This window comes from Podarcis bocagei (assembly GCF_964188305.1).
Source record: "Podarcis bocagei genome assembly, chromosome: 4".
Classification (NCBI taxonomy): Eukaryota; Metazoa; Chordata; class Lepidosauria; order Squamata; family Lacertidae; genus Podarcis; species Podarcis bocagei.
This window is the reverse complement of record NC_138128.1, coordinates 89,418,022-89,433,350: the sequence shown is the minus strand read 5'-3', so window position 1 is coordinate 89,433,350 and position 15,329 is coordinate 89,418,022. Positions and strand designations below refer to the sequence as shown.

Below are 15,329 nucleotides of genomic sequence, written 5' to 3'. Positions count from 1 at the left end.
GTATTTATTAACTTCAGAGCTTTCCAAACTAGAACATGTGGCTGTCTTGCCTAATCAAGGGGAAGGCTTTCAGATGTGTGTTAGATGGCCACACCCATCCTTTTAATCTGAACTTCCGCTCTTATATTCTAATAAATGTGAGATTTTTATTTTTATCATTGGATTTATAAAAGGAAATGAAAATAAAGTTGCTCTCAAGTCTCATATGCAAAGCACCTCTCAAGTGGAAGAAGACTACTTCTCTCACTCTCATCACTGGGAATCCGTTGATAGCATGACCAGTTTTCAGAAACTAGCACATATGTTGATTAATGGTACAGTAATGTATCTTTTGATTAAAATTTTAGCTAGTGCAAAACAACATAGCACTGTTTGCTTACATCATCCACAAACCGTCCCCTTTTATTCAATTAAAGTCAACACACTATCCCTCCTGCAGCACTATAAAAGACAAGGCACAGTAATTACCAAATTGTCTGTTCTGTGTTATTAGCATGAGGTGTAATTACAGCTGCCAGTGTTAATTACTATCATCTCTTCCTCACAGCCTAGAATGTGCTTTTCAGACAATCTATTCACACGGGGGGGGGGGGGATAAAATTCTGAATACCAAAGAACTAAAGGTCTAGTTACTGAATCTCTGTTATCTACTCTGTTTGGGAATCCTGTTTGGGTCCAATAGAAGGCTGTAAGGAAAGCATCCAACATTGTTTGAAGAAAAATAAACCATATTTCTTAAAGCCATGACAGTCTCCACTACATCTTCTTCTATTCTCCAAAGGCACACAGACCCTGTGTGGGGGCCTGGGACCCCATCGACTTTTGCTACTGCTCGGTAGAGAGGGGCAGGTATCTGACTTTTGTACCAATATACCGGTAGTTGTGGTGTTAGTGACTGCATGAGCTGTCTTCAGATCACAGCACAATGGGCTGCTGAATAAAGTGGTACCTTGGATTAAGAACTTAATTTGTTCCGGAGGTCCGTTCTTAACCTGAAACTGTTCTTAACCTGAGGTACCAATTTAGCTAATGGGGCCGCCGCGCCGCTGGCATGCGATTTCTGTTCTCATCCTGAGGTAAAGTTCTTAACCAGAGGTACTATTTTTGGGTTAGCAGAGTCTGTAACCCGAAGCTTCTGTAACCTGAAGCATCTGTACCACTGTATTGCCTTTCTACGACATCTTAGTTCACCTATTTACACCTTCAGTCTGCATGGAGGGAGTCCAGATCTTACGGCATGGTTTTTTCAGGAGGCAGCAGTGCAGCCTGCCTGCAGCCAGCCTCCCCCAAAGATGGATCTCAGCTTTTTTCTTCCTCCTCCTCCTTCCCAGAAAACCCTCTGCTCTCCCCCCAATCCCCAGTCTCTGGTCATACCTGGGGCAAGGGGGGAAGGAGTTCCCTTATATTGTTAATGGCCCTTTCTTGTTTCCTTGATGGCATAGCTCTGCCAGGTTAGTTTGCATAAACCAGCTCAGGAATCCTCTGTCTGGCAAGCTCTGCAGTTTGTGTTTTAATCCATATCCCAATTAATAAAAATCCTTGTATTTATTCATTTTTAGGAGGTTATCCCCCCAGATCTTTAACAATATTTACATAATTGTCAAACCATTGATGATCTCCCTTGTACAACTCTACACTGGACTTGCTGCCACAAACCTGACAAAACTACTGATGCTTCCAGTGACTTCTGGATCATCCCATAACCTTATTTGGGAAAGCCCCAAGATGCAGTGGCCATTTTGGTAAAGGATACAGATTGATGGAGGTTCTGTCATAAGAGTACACCCTTACCTAAAGGGATAGGTAAAGGTAAAGGGACCCCTGACCATTAGGTCCAGTCGTGACCGACTCTGGGGTTGCGGCGCTCATCTCGCTTTATTGGCCGAGGGAGCCAGCATTTTTCCGCAGACAGCTTCTGGGTCATGTGGCCAGCATGACTAAGCCGCTTCTGGCAAATCAGAGCAGCACACGGAAATGCCGTTTACCTTTCCACCGGAGAAGTACCTATTTATCTACTTGCACTTCGACATGCTTTCGAACTACTAGCATGGCAGGAGCAGGGACCGAACAACAGGAGCTCACCCCATTGCGGGGATTCAAACCACCAACCTTCTCTTCGGCAAGTCCTAGGCTCTGTGGTTTAACCCACAGCACGACCAACGTCCCTTTCCTAGCCCCTAAAGGGATAGGGACTACTTAACTTCCCATGCCACCTAATGAGCAAGTAAACAGATTGCAGGGCTTTGTCTGGTACTTTAATTCCTTCTTCTTTGCCTGATACATTACACTTTCAAGCAGTCAGTGTGGACCCCAGTATTCAGAGTGTTTTTGCTTTCTCCTGGAGGGAAAACACAGGATCCACCTGTTTGTTTTGCTTTGCTGCCTGTTAGCCACATGGAGCAGCAGTCAGGCAGAAAGTGTAAAAATAATTCAAAACTAAAAATAAAATTCCCTTCCAAAAATATTCACCTAAAAATGAAAGAAGCTTCAAATTAGTATTAGCTGCTACCTTTTGTTGTGGAAGAGGAGCCCAGACAGCTGCCTTGTCCCAGCTGTGCTCAAGGGTGGCCCAAGACATTTTTCCGCCTGAGGCAATACATCCTGCTGCCACCCCACACAATGTAACTGGGGAGTTTGAAGCTCTGCAAGAGCTTCCCTTCAACAAATAGCCACTGCAAAGCCTTGCTGCTGGGCATGGTGGGTTGCAAACTCCACAAGTGCACCCAGTGGAACCTGGCCAGAGGGGGAACATTCTGGAGAGCTTTGGGGCTGGATCCCTATGCCTGCAGGGGTGGGTGGAGACCAGTGGCAAAGTGGTCTCTGCCACTGGTAGGGCAGGTAGGACGCCTCCTCTTGTGTTTCTGCTATCTGAGGCAGCTGCTTCTTCCTGCCTCATCTGTGGGCTGGCTCAGGCTACACTGAAGTCCTGGATTTCTCCAGTGTTTTCTATAGGCTGCTCCTCACTTCCACCACCTGGCAGGGTCTGGCAGTACAATCCATGCATGCCTGCTCAGAAGCAAGTCCCACATTCAGTGAGTTCAATGAGAGCTGAAGCACATTCAAAGCACGTTCTTGGGCAAAAGATTTGGGCATTTTGGGGGGTGGGGGTTTGGATTAGATGACCCCTGTGGTCCCATCAAACTCTACAATTCTATGATCCTCACACACAGAGCTGCAATTCCCACAGCTGACAGAATCGTAGAATCCAAAGTTGGAAGGCACCCTGGGGTCATCTAGTCCAACCCTCTGGCCCTTCCTTACATATCTTTAGGCACCAGGCAAAATCATCTCTCTTCAACGAGGCTTTGGGATGATTAACATCCCCTTGTGTGTTTGCGTGAGGGGGGTGGGGTTACTGGTTTGTTTTTGTTTTATTACATATTCTGTGATTTTGTTTTGTAATTTTATGTTGCAGACAGCCCTGTGATCTTTGGATGAAGAGCAGTAGACAAATAGAATAATAGAAATAGTTATTATTATTATTAATAATAATATGCTGCCTATCTGACTGGGTTGCCCCAGACACTCTGAGTAGCTTCTAGCAAATGATAAATAATAATGATAACAACAACAACAACAACAACAACCCCCTGCAATGCAGCAATACAGATCATCCATGACCCTACGCAAAACCACAGCGCTCCGAACGCGCGCCCAACGCGTGTTCCGCAGCCGTGACCCCAGGTAACCCTGCGCGGATACCTAAAGGAGCCCGGAAGCTTCCGTTTTTACAAGGCGACACTCGCGGGCGTCTCTACTATTCGCATCTCTATGGCGGGTTCGTGGTATCGTCTTTTCCTCCTCCCTATCTCTGCGGGCGGTCGCGAAGGAAGCCGGAAGCGGCGCGACCGGAAGCGAAGTTCAGCTGGGCGATAAGGAGGCGGGAGGGAGTGAGGAGGAGGAGGAGGAGCCTAAAGGGCCGCTTCGCTGTGGTGGCTGTGAGGGAGGGCGGCGCGCGCGCTCGCCCGTGGCCGTGCGGGGAGGGGGGGTGGCCTCGCGTGCGCGCGCGTGCGAGCAAGGGGGGCCATTTTAGCGCTCGCCCAGCAGACGGCTGAGAGGGAGGCGTCGGCGCGCCAGGCCAAGGCCCGGGTTAACCTACCTACCCCTTACTTCGCTTCGCGGAGCCGCCCCTTCTTCCTTCGCTCCGCCGTCGCCTTCGCCCCGCTCCAGGAGGGGCCCGCCGCCGCCATGGCGCCCCCGTGAGAGGGATTCCATTCGCTGGGCCCGGACGACGGACGAGACAACCCCCCCCCTCCGAACCCGTCCGAGGGCCGCTTCAGCTGTTTCCCTCGCCGCCGCCTGAGGCAGCTCCGTCCGTTTCCCCCTCAAGCCCGCGGTGGGGGGCGCCGCAGCCTCCCTCTTTGCCGGGCCTCCCCGCCCCCCCCGCCCCACATATCTCCTGTCTCTCAACCCCACAGTTGCCCCTCTCCTTAGTCGACCCCTTTCTGTCACACTCTCTGGCGGAGCAACAGCCTTCCTGCCCCCACCTCTCTCCCCTCCCCGCCGCTCCAGCTGAGAGGCGTCCTGCGAGGGGCCTCGTCTCGTTTGCGGGTTTTTTTTTGGGGGGGGTGTCAAAACTTCGGGGTGCATGGTTTTGCACATGTGCACTCGCCTGACACCCCAAGTTCTCTTGCCAAACGCTGGTGGCTTATAGACGGGCCTCGGTGAGCCCCCTGTTTGCATGTAGTTTCCTCTGGGTGGGGTTTTTATTTTTTATATCCCTCCCCTTTTCCCAGCTTTTTTTTTGGGGGTTGAAAACCTCGCTTATTTCAGCCTCTCCCGCGTTTTTGATAAATACAGGTGTCCACATGCCAGCCAAGCCAAGGAGCGGTTTGCGGGTGCACTTTCCCGGTTCTTTCTTTTGAGGAAGCGGAGTTGTGAAGACGTTGCAGCTGTGGGTGTTTTTTTGGGTTTTGTTTTTTAAAAGTTGAGTGTATACGGTCAAAAATTTAGTTTCTTCTGTCGCTGTAGTTGCTTGGGGTTTTTTTTTGCTGGTGTTGCTCCTTCCCCCACCCACCTAGCCTCCGGAGACAAATGAGCAAATTGAACTTGAAGTACTAATACAGGTTGTCCTGGAGTCCTGTCGCTGCACCTCTCTGAGAGAGAAGGCCTGCTTTTTCCCTTTCCCTGTTTTTTTGGATGTGATGGAACTCATGTTTGCAGAGTGGGAGGACGGGGAAAGGTTTTCGTTCGAAGATTCTGACCGCTTTGAAGAAGACTCCCTTTGTTCCTTCATCTCTGAGGCCGAGAGCTTATGCCAGAATTGGAGAGGATGGCGGAAGCAATCTGCCGGACCCAATTCCCCCACTGTCAAAATGAAAGGTGAGTGGCTGGGTATAGAAAGGGGTTGGTAAAAACACTGAGGATCGATGAGGTGCCTGTAGGCAGGCAACCAGTCAAGGTGTGTTGGCAATTAGAAACAGGTGTGTGTTGAAATAGAAAAACAAAAATGTTTTAACTTGGATCAGCTGCAGACTCAGACTTGCATTAAGTAAGGGGCATGATCCAGTGTTGCTTATTAGTCATGAACTTTAGCTGCACTCATATGCACACTAATTAGAGCTGCTTAAAATTTTTCTTTTCTACCCAAAATCTGCCATTGATAAGGGCTGTCAGTACTGCCTGCAGCTTCTATGGTGTGGACTAGTTTTTTTCACAGTCTAATTAGGATATTATTGCCTGAATGAAATGCATTGCAATGATTACTAAGAATGTATAGGCATGTTACAGTGCAGCAAGACTGACCTAGTTAATATACTTAATCTTTTGCTAAGGAGATTATGCCTTGCTCTGTGATAGTTGTTCTTCCTCAGTCAAAGGTTAAGTTGGTGGTTCCCAACCTGTTTGAATGTTAGTTTTTGCATACTGGGCCCCACAGTTCACCATTGATGGTACTTTTACTCAGAGTAAGGGCAAAATGCAAGGAATGCAAATCAGGGATATAATAAACTGTTCTTGAAATCGAGCTATAATTTGCAATATTGTCATGCAATGAAAGTAATAATGATTCCGTGATTCTATGAAGGTAAAGTCTGTCCAAAGGGGAAGCCAACTGTTTGTTCATGGATGGTACATTTGAACAACACTTTACATTCAGAGAAGTGCTCTTTTGCTGTCGTGTCAACTCATGGTAGAATAATTTTCTGAACCAAATAGTTCCATATAGCTTGTTGCTATCATCCAACTTTGGTCTTTGGGTCTCTCAGATTTAAGCATTGTAACTCAGTTTTTTAAAAGCAGATATCTGAGGCTGCTACACAAATTATACCCTACCAAATACACATACTATGCATTTTGTGGCAGACAGTCGCAATCCAACTCCTGTCATACAACATATTTTGACATACAGGCACTTCATATGCATATATGAAATGTGTTGTGTTGCCATTTAAACCAGTGAGGAGAAATTGATGGTGTGTAAAGAAATATTTACAAGCCCAGTCCGTATTATAAAGTTGATCTTTATTCTTGGTTGCATGTGGTGAAGGATCTGCTCAGAACTGAGCTTGATTTTACAAGTAGTATGCTCCCTGAAGTGTGTGCCAGGTTAAATTTCCTCAGGTATTTTAATTTGTGTAATGCCTAGGCTTGGTGTATGTTTTTAGCTGCTTCCTCATATTAGAGTTAATGTTACCAGTTTTATTGTAAATTATAAGGTCTTATTAATCATTAAAATTATTCATTAATTATACTTGTTCACCACCTTGGAATCTGTTGGATGAAGGGTAATATGTAATGTGTTAAATAAAAATAAAATAAAAATATTTCAGATAAACAAAATAAACAGAAATATCTGTAAGTAGTTTAATACAAAATACTGTAAAATATTTATGAAAAATACAGGTAAAATCAGTGGAACTAAAAAATGTATTCATAATAAAATTACACGTCTGGCTAGGCTTGCTGAAACAAAGAAGTTTTTAGTAGGTCATATCAAACTGTGTCCCTCCCCCCAGCACTTGTTAGCATCTATAGCTAGCACTGTTACCCAGTTGTGAAAACATTCTTTGTAACTTGGGGAAGTTCAGGAATATGGTTAGGATTGCCAGATCAAAATGTTAAAATAGTATGTTTTCTTTGCACAGGGGTTGCCAGTATGAAACTACTCAAGGCTTACTTGATAGTTGAGATTATTTTGATGGAGAGCTTTGTTGCAGGTTGTGGACAATACTATACAGCAAAACTTTGTACTATATCTAGTAGTTATAGAATGTAGTGCATATAGTGCATTAATATATTAACTCTGATCATTGCTCAGGATGAGATAAGTGATTAACCTGTTGTCACTCAGAGTTTGTGATCACAGACCAGAAGGTAACTTGTGCTGCTTTTAGAAAATGTTTGAGTTTGTCCCTTCTTTGGAAATAATGGTATTTTGCCTGGTGCCGTGGCCTTTCTTTCCACTTCAAGTGACAACCTCCATGGATTTGGTGGAAAATTGAATTGTTCGAGGTAAAATTGTTAAATTTCCACCTCCTAGCTAGAAAGAAAGCATTGAAAGCCATGGGGATTGGAGAAGTGAGGAGCAGGAAATTGTTAATGAAATGCATTTGCTAATAAACTTTGTTTTTTAAACTAAGGAGTACATGGGTATAAATGGGACTATTCATTTCTGTCTTCATAACAGCTCCTTGGGATAGGTTAGGCTGGGTTAGCTTTAGCATCTGACCCAAGGTCACCAGTGAGCTACGTGGCTGCATGGTGGTTTGAACCCAGTTCTCCTTGGTACAAGTCTAATATACTAGTGTACACTTGTGGTTTTTTAAACTATAAAAGTATAATGGCAGTAGCTTGGGTACATGTTCTAAAACACATGTTTGGTATAGCTACATCAGTGGTGGAGAACCTCAGACCCAGGGGTCAAATGTGGCCCTCCAGTCTTCTCCATCTGGGCCTCGAGATTCTCCCAGGCCGTGTTACTTCTACCCAAGTCTCACTGCTCGCTAGGCCTGACTACATCCTCCTCAAGTACTTTCGCCTTATTGGCATGGGTCCTTGAACTGTAATAATCCTTGTATGTTGCTTGATGGAGGGTGAAAACAGACTTATGTTTGTGTAGAAACCTGTATTTTGCATGCCTGTGTGTAGCCTATTGCACCAATCTCAGAATCTATTTGTTTGTCCTCTTTTAACTCTGGTCCCACACATATTTTGCCTCTGACCTTGCCCACCACCACCATGTGGCCTCCAGAAAGTTGCTTACAGGGGAATATGACCCTTGAGCTTAAAAACCTCCCCAACCCCTCAGCTTCATTTTGCAAGGAGCTCCTGAATGGCTGTACTTTTTTTGCCCAGTCTACTATTAATTAGGAGATTTGCACGTTTGGTTCACTAGTGTGAAGTGATCCCTTAGAAATGAGATAGGCTTATTAGGGTTCTTTTTTTCAGTTATGCCAGTGGAGAAACAAAAGGTCCTCCCAGAATCCTGTAATTCACCATTGACTCTGAAGTCTTGGAGAGGTAGTTATTGGTACATGCTTTAGCCCTTATAGTACAGTGGTACCTCGGGTTAAGTACTTAATTCGTTCCGGAGGTCCGTACTTAACCTGAAACTGTTCTTACCCTGAAGCACCACTTTAGCTAATGGGGCCTGCTGCTGCTGCTGCGCCGCCGGAGCACAATTTCTATTCTTATCCTGAAGCAAAGTTCTTAACCTGAAGCACTATTTCTGGGTTTGCGGAGTCTGTAACCTGAAGCGTATGTAATCCGAGGTACCACTGTATTCAGAAATGACTTCTGTAGTTTTTTCGGTGAAGCTTAATTCATCTTAATGAATTCTGTCACTTGTCCATACTTACATTTAACTTCCTTTGATTTTTAGCACTGCATTTTATAGTGTTACAAACAAGGATGAGGAATGAAGTGAGATGGAAATGAGCTATAATACTTGAATGGACACTAGTTGCCACCTGCTAGAAATGTTTGTGCCTTATGGTGCAGAGTAGCAAAATGTAGAAGTTTCAACAAACAGTAGGTCAGTAGGATATCTTGAAGTTAATTAAAGAAATATTCTTATCCAGTATCAGGTCTTATTGCCCAAATACTTCAGTGTAAAAAGTATTACTTCATAAACTGCATAGAATTAATTTTGTTATTTTGAAGAAGGTAGTTTATGCTAATGGTGATATTAGATTGTGAAAAAGCGCAATGTGGCAACACATAATATGGTAACAGAATCTACTTTCAGGATCAAAGAATTTGGTATCCGATGGATTACATGAAAAAGCTGTTCTGAATGTACTGAAACTGTTCGGTGCTGAACTCATTACAGAGGCAAGTCTGCCTGTTTACTTTAAATGGAAAAACTGAATTCACAATGTCAGTTTTCTTCTTTGTCTTTATTGCATCAGTATGGAATACTGTTGTCAGTGATCTAGGACACAATTTCCTTTGCAAAGAAAGATTGGCCACAGCACTGAAGATTTAGTCCACAGCACAATGAAAAAGGAAGTTATGCTTCCTGGTTATTCTGGGCTTAACTATGTGTTTGGCTTTTTGGCTAAATGGAGAGGTTCTATATAAAGATTTTTCTAATTTAATTACATGTAACTTTGTTTTAGTCTGCCTTGTCTATTTACTAACACTTGAGCATGTACTTTACTTACACATCCCCTTCATACTTCCTGCATAACATAAGTGTTAAAACTTGAAATAAAGATTTCATGAAAATGTATATAATTTGGGGGATTTGGAGGTAACGTTCATCTAATTGAATCCCCAGCCCATTCATACTTGTTTGCTCTTTGATACTATTCAGTATTGTAAGCTGGGCAGGTAATGAGACTTGAGTTGAAATCTCAGCCAGACAAATTTTGTCTGGCTAGCCCTTAGCAAAGCCCAGATCAAAGTTTTGATTCATTATCTTCAGAATGAGAATAACAGTGTCTAAGGGTTTTTAAGGGACTGGGGCATACCCACTACTGCCTTTCTGCTCATGAAAATGAGCTTTCTCTCTTTGTCTTCTTCAGCTACACCACATCTTTAAAATTAGCTTCGAAGGGGTGGTGGGTCTTCTGAAGCAAATTTTGGGGATGAATGGTTGGAAGGAGAAGAAACAGAATTCCTGTTGTGTGATCGGACCACTAGTGCAGTTTGAATACAACCCAGTAGTTTTGATGTGTTACCTGTACCAGGTGCTGTTTCAGGCAGCATCAGTCTTACAATTCCAATTAAGATTATTCAGACCTGGCTGTGTGGATGGTTAGCAGGTATGTGATCTTAAACTTATCATCCTAAATCCTACATGTGTTTGCTTTTGTTCCATTACAGAACCAACAAAAGTGTTAATAATCTTAATACTACCAAGGTTTGGAATTTAGAAAGGTAGGAACCTTGGTATTTATGTAAACAGTTCAACTTTCTCCTAGGAAGTAACAGTGTAAATGTTTTAAAATGAATTTAGGTAGAATGAATCCATGAAGACTACAATGTTGAGAGGTTTAAGCATATAGAGTGGCACTCACTGCACAACTAGCAGATCTGAAAGACATTTGACAGAGGAATGATTGTGCTTTGTATCAATGGAATCTGCAGGCATGAATTCTTACTCCCTCTCTCATTTCTTGAAGGGCAGTGTTACAGCTTTCTGCTTATATGACAGCCTTGTTCTTATATCAAGAAATACTTGTAAAATATCTCCAAAACATGTACTGTACTTTGTTATTGAATCTGGTTAATTAGCTAATAAACCACTTGTAAAATACTAGAGTGAGTTAACTGACTCTTTCTGGTGGGTGAAATTGGGACTTGCTATGAATTTGGGGCAGGCAGATCTTTGCTTAGAGTTTTGCTTGAAGAAAGAACTGAAATGGTTTTAAAAATGAGCACAGCAAAGATAAGCTCTGGACTTTAAATATGTCAAATGAAAATGCAAACAATTTCTCCTTGTCTCTTGTTTGGAAAAATTGAATTTCCGGGAACCTGTTGCAACTGCAAGCATGATATGTGATCTTAAAATAAGACTATCAGTTATAAGGCTGGCGACCTTATCAAGCCATTCAGGGTTTGCAATGTGCAGATTTTCACAAATGTGACTGTCAGATTGTTATTGACACTTGTGAATTTATCCTGATTACAGCCTGTTTCAGGAGATCATGACACCCTTTTCCTTCCTCTTGAGTTGTGCATTGCAGAGAACTCCGAAGAGAGAGTGGTCTCTTGCTTTGTGCCAAGTGGGACAGATGAAGTCCTCTGGCCTGTGCAGAGGGCTTTGGGGAAGGGTCATATTATCAGAATATGCAAACACTTGGAAGCAGCAAGAATCCAAGCCTTTCCATAATCTTGCACAGCTGTCTACTTTTCTCCCCAAGTCCACAACTAGTGGTGGACTATGAAATCTAGCCAAAACGTGTGAACATATTCTACCCACACTGTCGAATCATCTGTCATTATTGTGGTGATGACCAAACTGTGGCTAATACTGGTTGTTTCATGCGTATTTATATAAGCTGTGCAGGTATCATGGTGTGTAGGGGGAACATTGAAATGGAGCAGTGCAGACCACAAAACTTGCATTTTGCTCATACTTACTGTCAGATATGAAGAATATGGAATGGATGGTGGCAGCAGCATGTGGCAGTGGAGAAAGTGATTTAGATGCCAGTGATTGGCTGTGAGTGGGATCAGGGGCTGCTTTGACGTATGAGAGGCTTTGAGCAGGCATAGGCAAACTTGCCCCTCAAGATGTTTTGAGACTACAGTTCCCATCGTCCTTGATCACTGGTCCCTGTTAGTTAGGAATGATGGGAGTTGTAGTCCCAAAACATCTGGAGGGCCGAGTTTGCCTATGCCTGGCTTTGAGGGTAAGAAAGTGGCATGTACTAGGGAGCAGTGGTCCCACTGGAAAATAAATTAAGGGTGAAAGGTTGACACTTGGATGGCAAGCTCTGTTCATACATTAAAGGTAAAGGGACCCCTGACCATTAGGTCCAGTCGTGACCGACTCTGGGGTTGCGGCACTCATCTCGCTTTATTGGCCGAGGGAACCGGCGTACAGCTTCCGGGTCATGTGGCCAGCATGAGTAAGCCGCTTCTGGCGAACCAGAGCAGCACATGGAAACGCCATTTACCTTCCCGCTGGAGCGGTACCTATTTATCTACTTGCATTTCGTGCTTTCGAACTGCTAGGTTGGCAGGAGCAGGGACCGAGCAATGGGAGCTCACCCCGTCACGGGGATTCGAACCGCCGACCTTCTGATCAGCAAGTCCTAGGCTCTGTGGTTTAACTCACCCTTCCCAAATACTGATTTCAAGTTACCTGGTAAACATTTTTAGAATTGTAGCCTTCAAATTCTAATTACAACTCCAATTTCACTTAATTGTAGTCTCCAGGTACTGATAAAAACAGAAGTCTTTTTTAAAAAGTTCTGAATAGAGAACAGTAATGGAAGGCTATTTCTACCTGTTTTTAAGTTCTGAATAGAGAACAGTAATGGAAGTCTATTTCTATCTGTTTTTAAGAAGTAAGTCTTATGCGGATGGGAAAGTGTGCCTTTAACAGCTGCATGACAAAATTGTAAAAGGAGGATCTTTCCTGGAACACAGGTGCAGTGATGAAAAGCTCCACCTGTTGAAACTGTAACCTTGCAGTTGTTAAAAGTGCAGAGTCTTTATGACCTTTAACAGAGAGAAAATATGACAATCACAGTTACCAGGTTGTATTATAAATTGCATGATAAGATGGTTCAACAAAACAGATGACGACAACAACAAAACAAAGAGTCAGTTGCCACACTTTGGGTTCAGTGCTGCAAGTTAGGTTATAAAGCAGGGGTAAGGGGATGGTCATCTGAAGTGGCCATGACATCAGATGATTGTCAAGTTGGTGCCTCCACCCACGGTCAAAATTGCCCCATGGCTTGGAGGGAGATAAAAATTAAGAACTGGCCCATCTGCCCAAAAGGATTATTCACCCATGCTACAAGTGAACCTTTCACAGAGGAGGTGGTAATGTTGTGGCAAAAATAAAAACAGTGGAGAACAATGAGGATTAAACATGCTTTGAAATGGGTGGAAATCCACCCATACACTACATCATGTTTATTTGTATGAGACCTGGAATAACTAACAGCTTTGTTAGGGGTGGCATACAAATGTATTTAATATTAAATGCAAATATATTTGCATGCTAACTAACATGCTAGTGAAGCAGTTTATATTTTAGCCCTTCTGGGTTCAAATATGTGAAGACCCTGATTTGTCTTAGAGATTGTAACCTCTTCACCTAGAAGGCAGGCCGCAATGGCAATAACTAGCACAAAGGGTCGAATGAATCATTAGCTGCAGCTGGGGAGGTCGTTCCTGAAATCTCAGGTTGGGATACTATTTTGGTAGCAGGTGAGGCTGTTTTCTGTTATCTGAAACTCATCCATGCTGATTTCTCTCTCCTCAGGCAGAATACACCAAGTAATTTATAAAGGCAGGCTTTGGCCTCTTTGCTGACACACCACTTTAGTATCTTCTGCCTAAATCTTGGAAAAACTATTATAAATGGCTGAACAGAGGTCGAATGGACCAAGTAGTTATAGGCAGAGAAAATACAGCATGTGCTCATAAACCATTTAGTGCATTCTGCCAGAATTCCAGCCAATGGACAAGAGAAGAGGTTAGGAATTGTACTTCACCAGTTTTCAGGGTAGTTTTCTGGATGGGAAGGATTTCCCACCCTGTGATATGGCCTAGGAGCTTATTTGGTGGAGCGGTGAGAGTTTATTGACAGGTAGGTAACTTGAGATTGAAAACAGTAGATGCAAGATACAGAAACTGTATCTTCTTGTGTTCTCCCCAAGCAAAAATTGCAATTAGTTTTTTTTGGGTGCAGTCCCAGCACATCTGTTGGATGTCTCCACCCCCTACCCCATTTTATTAGACAAGCTATCCAAACATGCAGTTTTTATTATGTGCCTGTAGATAGATAATTTTTATTATGGCTATTATTTTAAAGTGTATTTTTATTATTGTGATAGTTTATACCATTTTATGTAAACCACTTTGTTTTTTTAAGTGGTGTAAAAATTTGCTAAATAAATAAAAGGAAATGGATCTATTTTATGTCCATGAGATTGTAGCAATGTCCTTCCAATCTGTGATACTGCTGCTGTATCCCAGCCCATGTTACATCATTGCACCATTTTGAAAGATGCACTGAAACCCTGAATGAGTATAGTTTCTCATGCTAAACTTACTATGTGTACTTCTCTGAAATGCCTTATTATGACTTACTAACTAGAATCAATGGATAGAATGATTTCATTGGCATATTTGCTCACCTGTTGAAAAAGGACTGTTCCTGGGTATAAAAATGTGCTTGGGCAATTTGTACTTTTGCTGAAGAGTAAAGTTAAATAAATGCCACGTTAAATAAAAAGTTCTAGAAGCAGCAAAGCAGTTCCTATAAAAGTCTGAAAGTTTGATTTTATTATATCAATCTCTAATGATAGTTCCACTAATATGAGCATTATTTTTAAAGTATAGTGAGTGTTGCATGCCGTGATGTTGGTTTTTCAGAAAACCTTGAGTTGGAAACCTTCCTTAAAAAACGTTCAGTGCCTTAAATAGAGCATAGTTATCATGTGCATTTTGTATTTAGTAAACAAAACTAAATAGTTTCAGTCTGAGATGTTATTACAATATATATATTTGATTTATTTTACCTCCTATTTACAAATCATTATATATGTATTCTCTCACACTTTATTGGGATAGGAAACTAAGAACATTAATTTCAACTTTGGAACTCTGGCAATCCACAATTGTGTCATCCATTCATTGATACCAATTAATGTTATCTAATTAGATAGCTTCCAGTTAGAACCTTCCTTGTGACTCGGCAAAATGTTTTTTCAGTAGTTATATTGCGCGAAAGTTACTAATTCAGCTGAGACTTCGATTGCACCTGTAGCAGTTGGTAAGCAATCAGGCCTCTCCCCTTAAACAGGTGGCCAGACTTAATGGCAGCTCTTAATCTATAATACAAGTTGCTAGAAACATCAGGAGGGGAGAGAGAGCTTTTGTTCTCAGGACCTCCTTGAATCTTGCCCATAGGCACATGGTTGGCCACTGTGAGAACATGACGCTGGACTAGTTTCAGCATTTTCCTGATCCAGGAGGCTCTTAAGTTCCTAACAAGCCTTTTGTACTTCAAGCAGAGTCGTTAGGAGGGTGGAAGTCGCCTCCATTTTTTGATTGGCTAGCGAGACTGGTGATACTAGAAATGGAGTTTCTAATACATGATTGGGCCAAATGACAACCCATCTTAGGAATGGAGGCCAGTTTTTACTGGTCTCAGACTCCTTTAAATACGTAAGGCTTTTCCTTCTGCTTTTGGATTC

At 42.8% G+C, this 15,329-nt stretch overlaps 1 protein-coding gene across 5 annotated transcripts in view; it reads left to right on the top strand.

Moving 5' to 3' along the window:
• Window positions 1–4,013: 4,013 nt before the first annotated feature.
• Window positions 4,014–15,329, top strand: part of ZSWIM8 (zinc finger SWIM-type containing 8) — a 58,386-nt gene continuing 47,070 nt past the window's right edge. For 3 of the 5 annotated variants that reach the window (XM_081191522.1, XM_081191521.1, XM_081191520.1), the window contains exon 1: window positions 4,015–5,322. In XM_081191522.1, coding sequence (XP_081047648.1) covers window positions 5,145–5,322 — 178 coding nt within the window. In that variant the 5' untranslated portion in view covers window positions 4,015–5,144. Of the gene's footprint in view, window positions 5,323–15,329 lie in introns of all 5 variants that reach the window. The other 2 variants (XM_081191519.1, XM_081191518.1) reach the window with 1 other exon arrangement.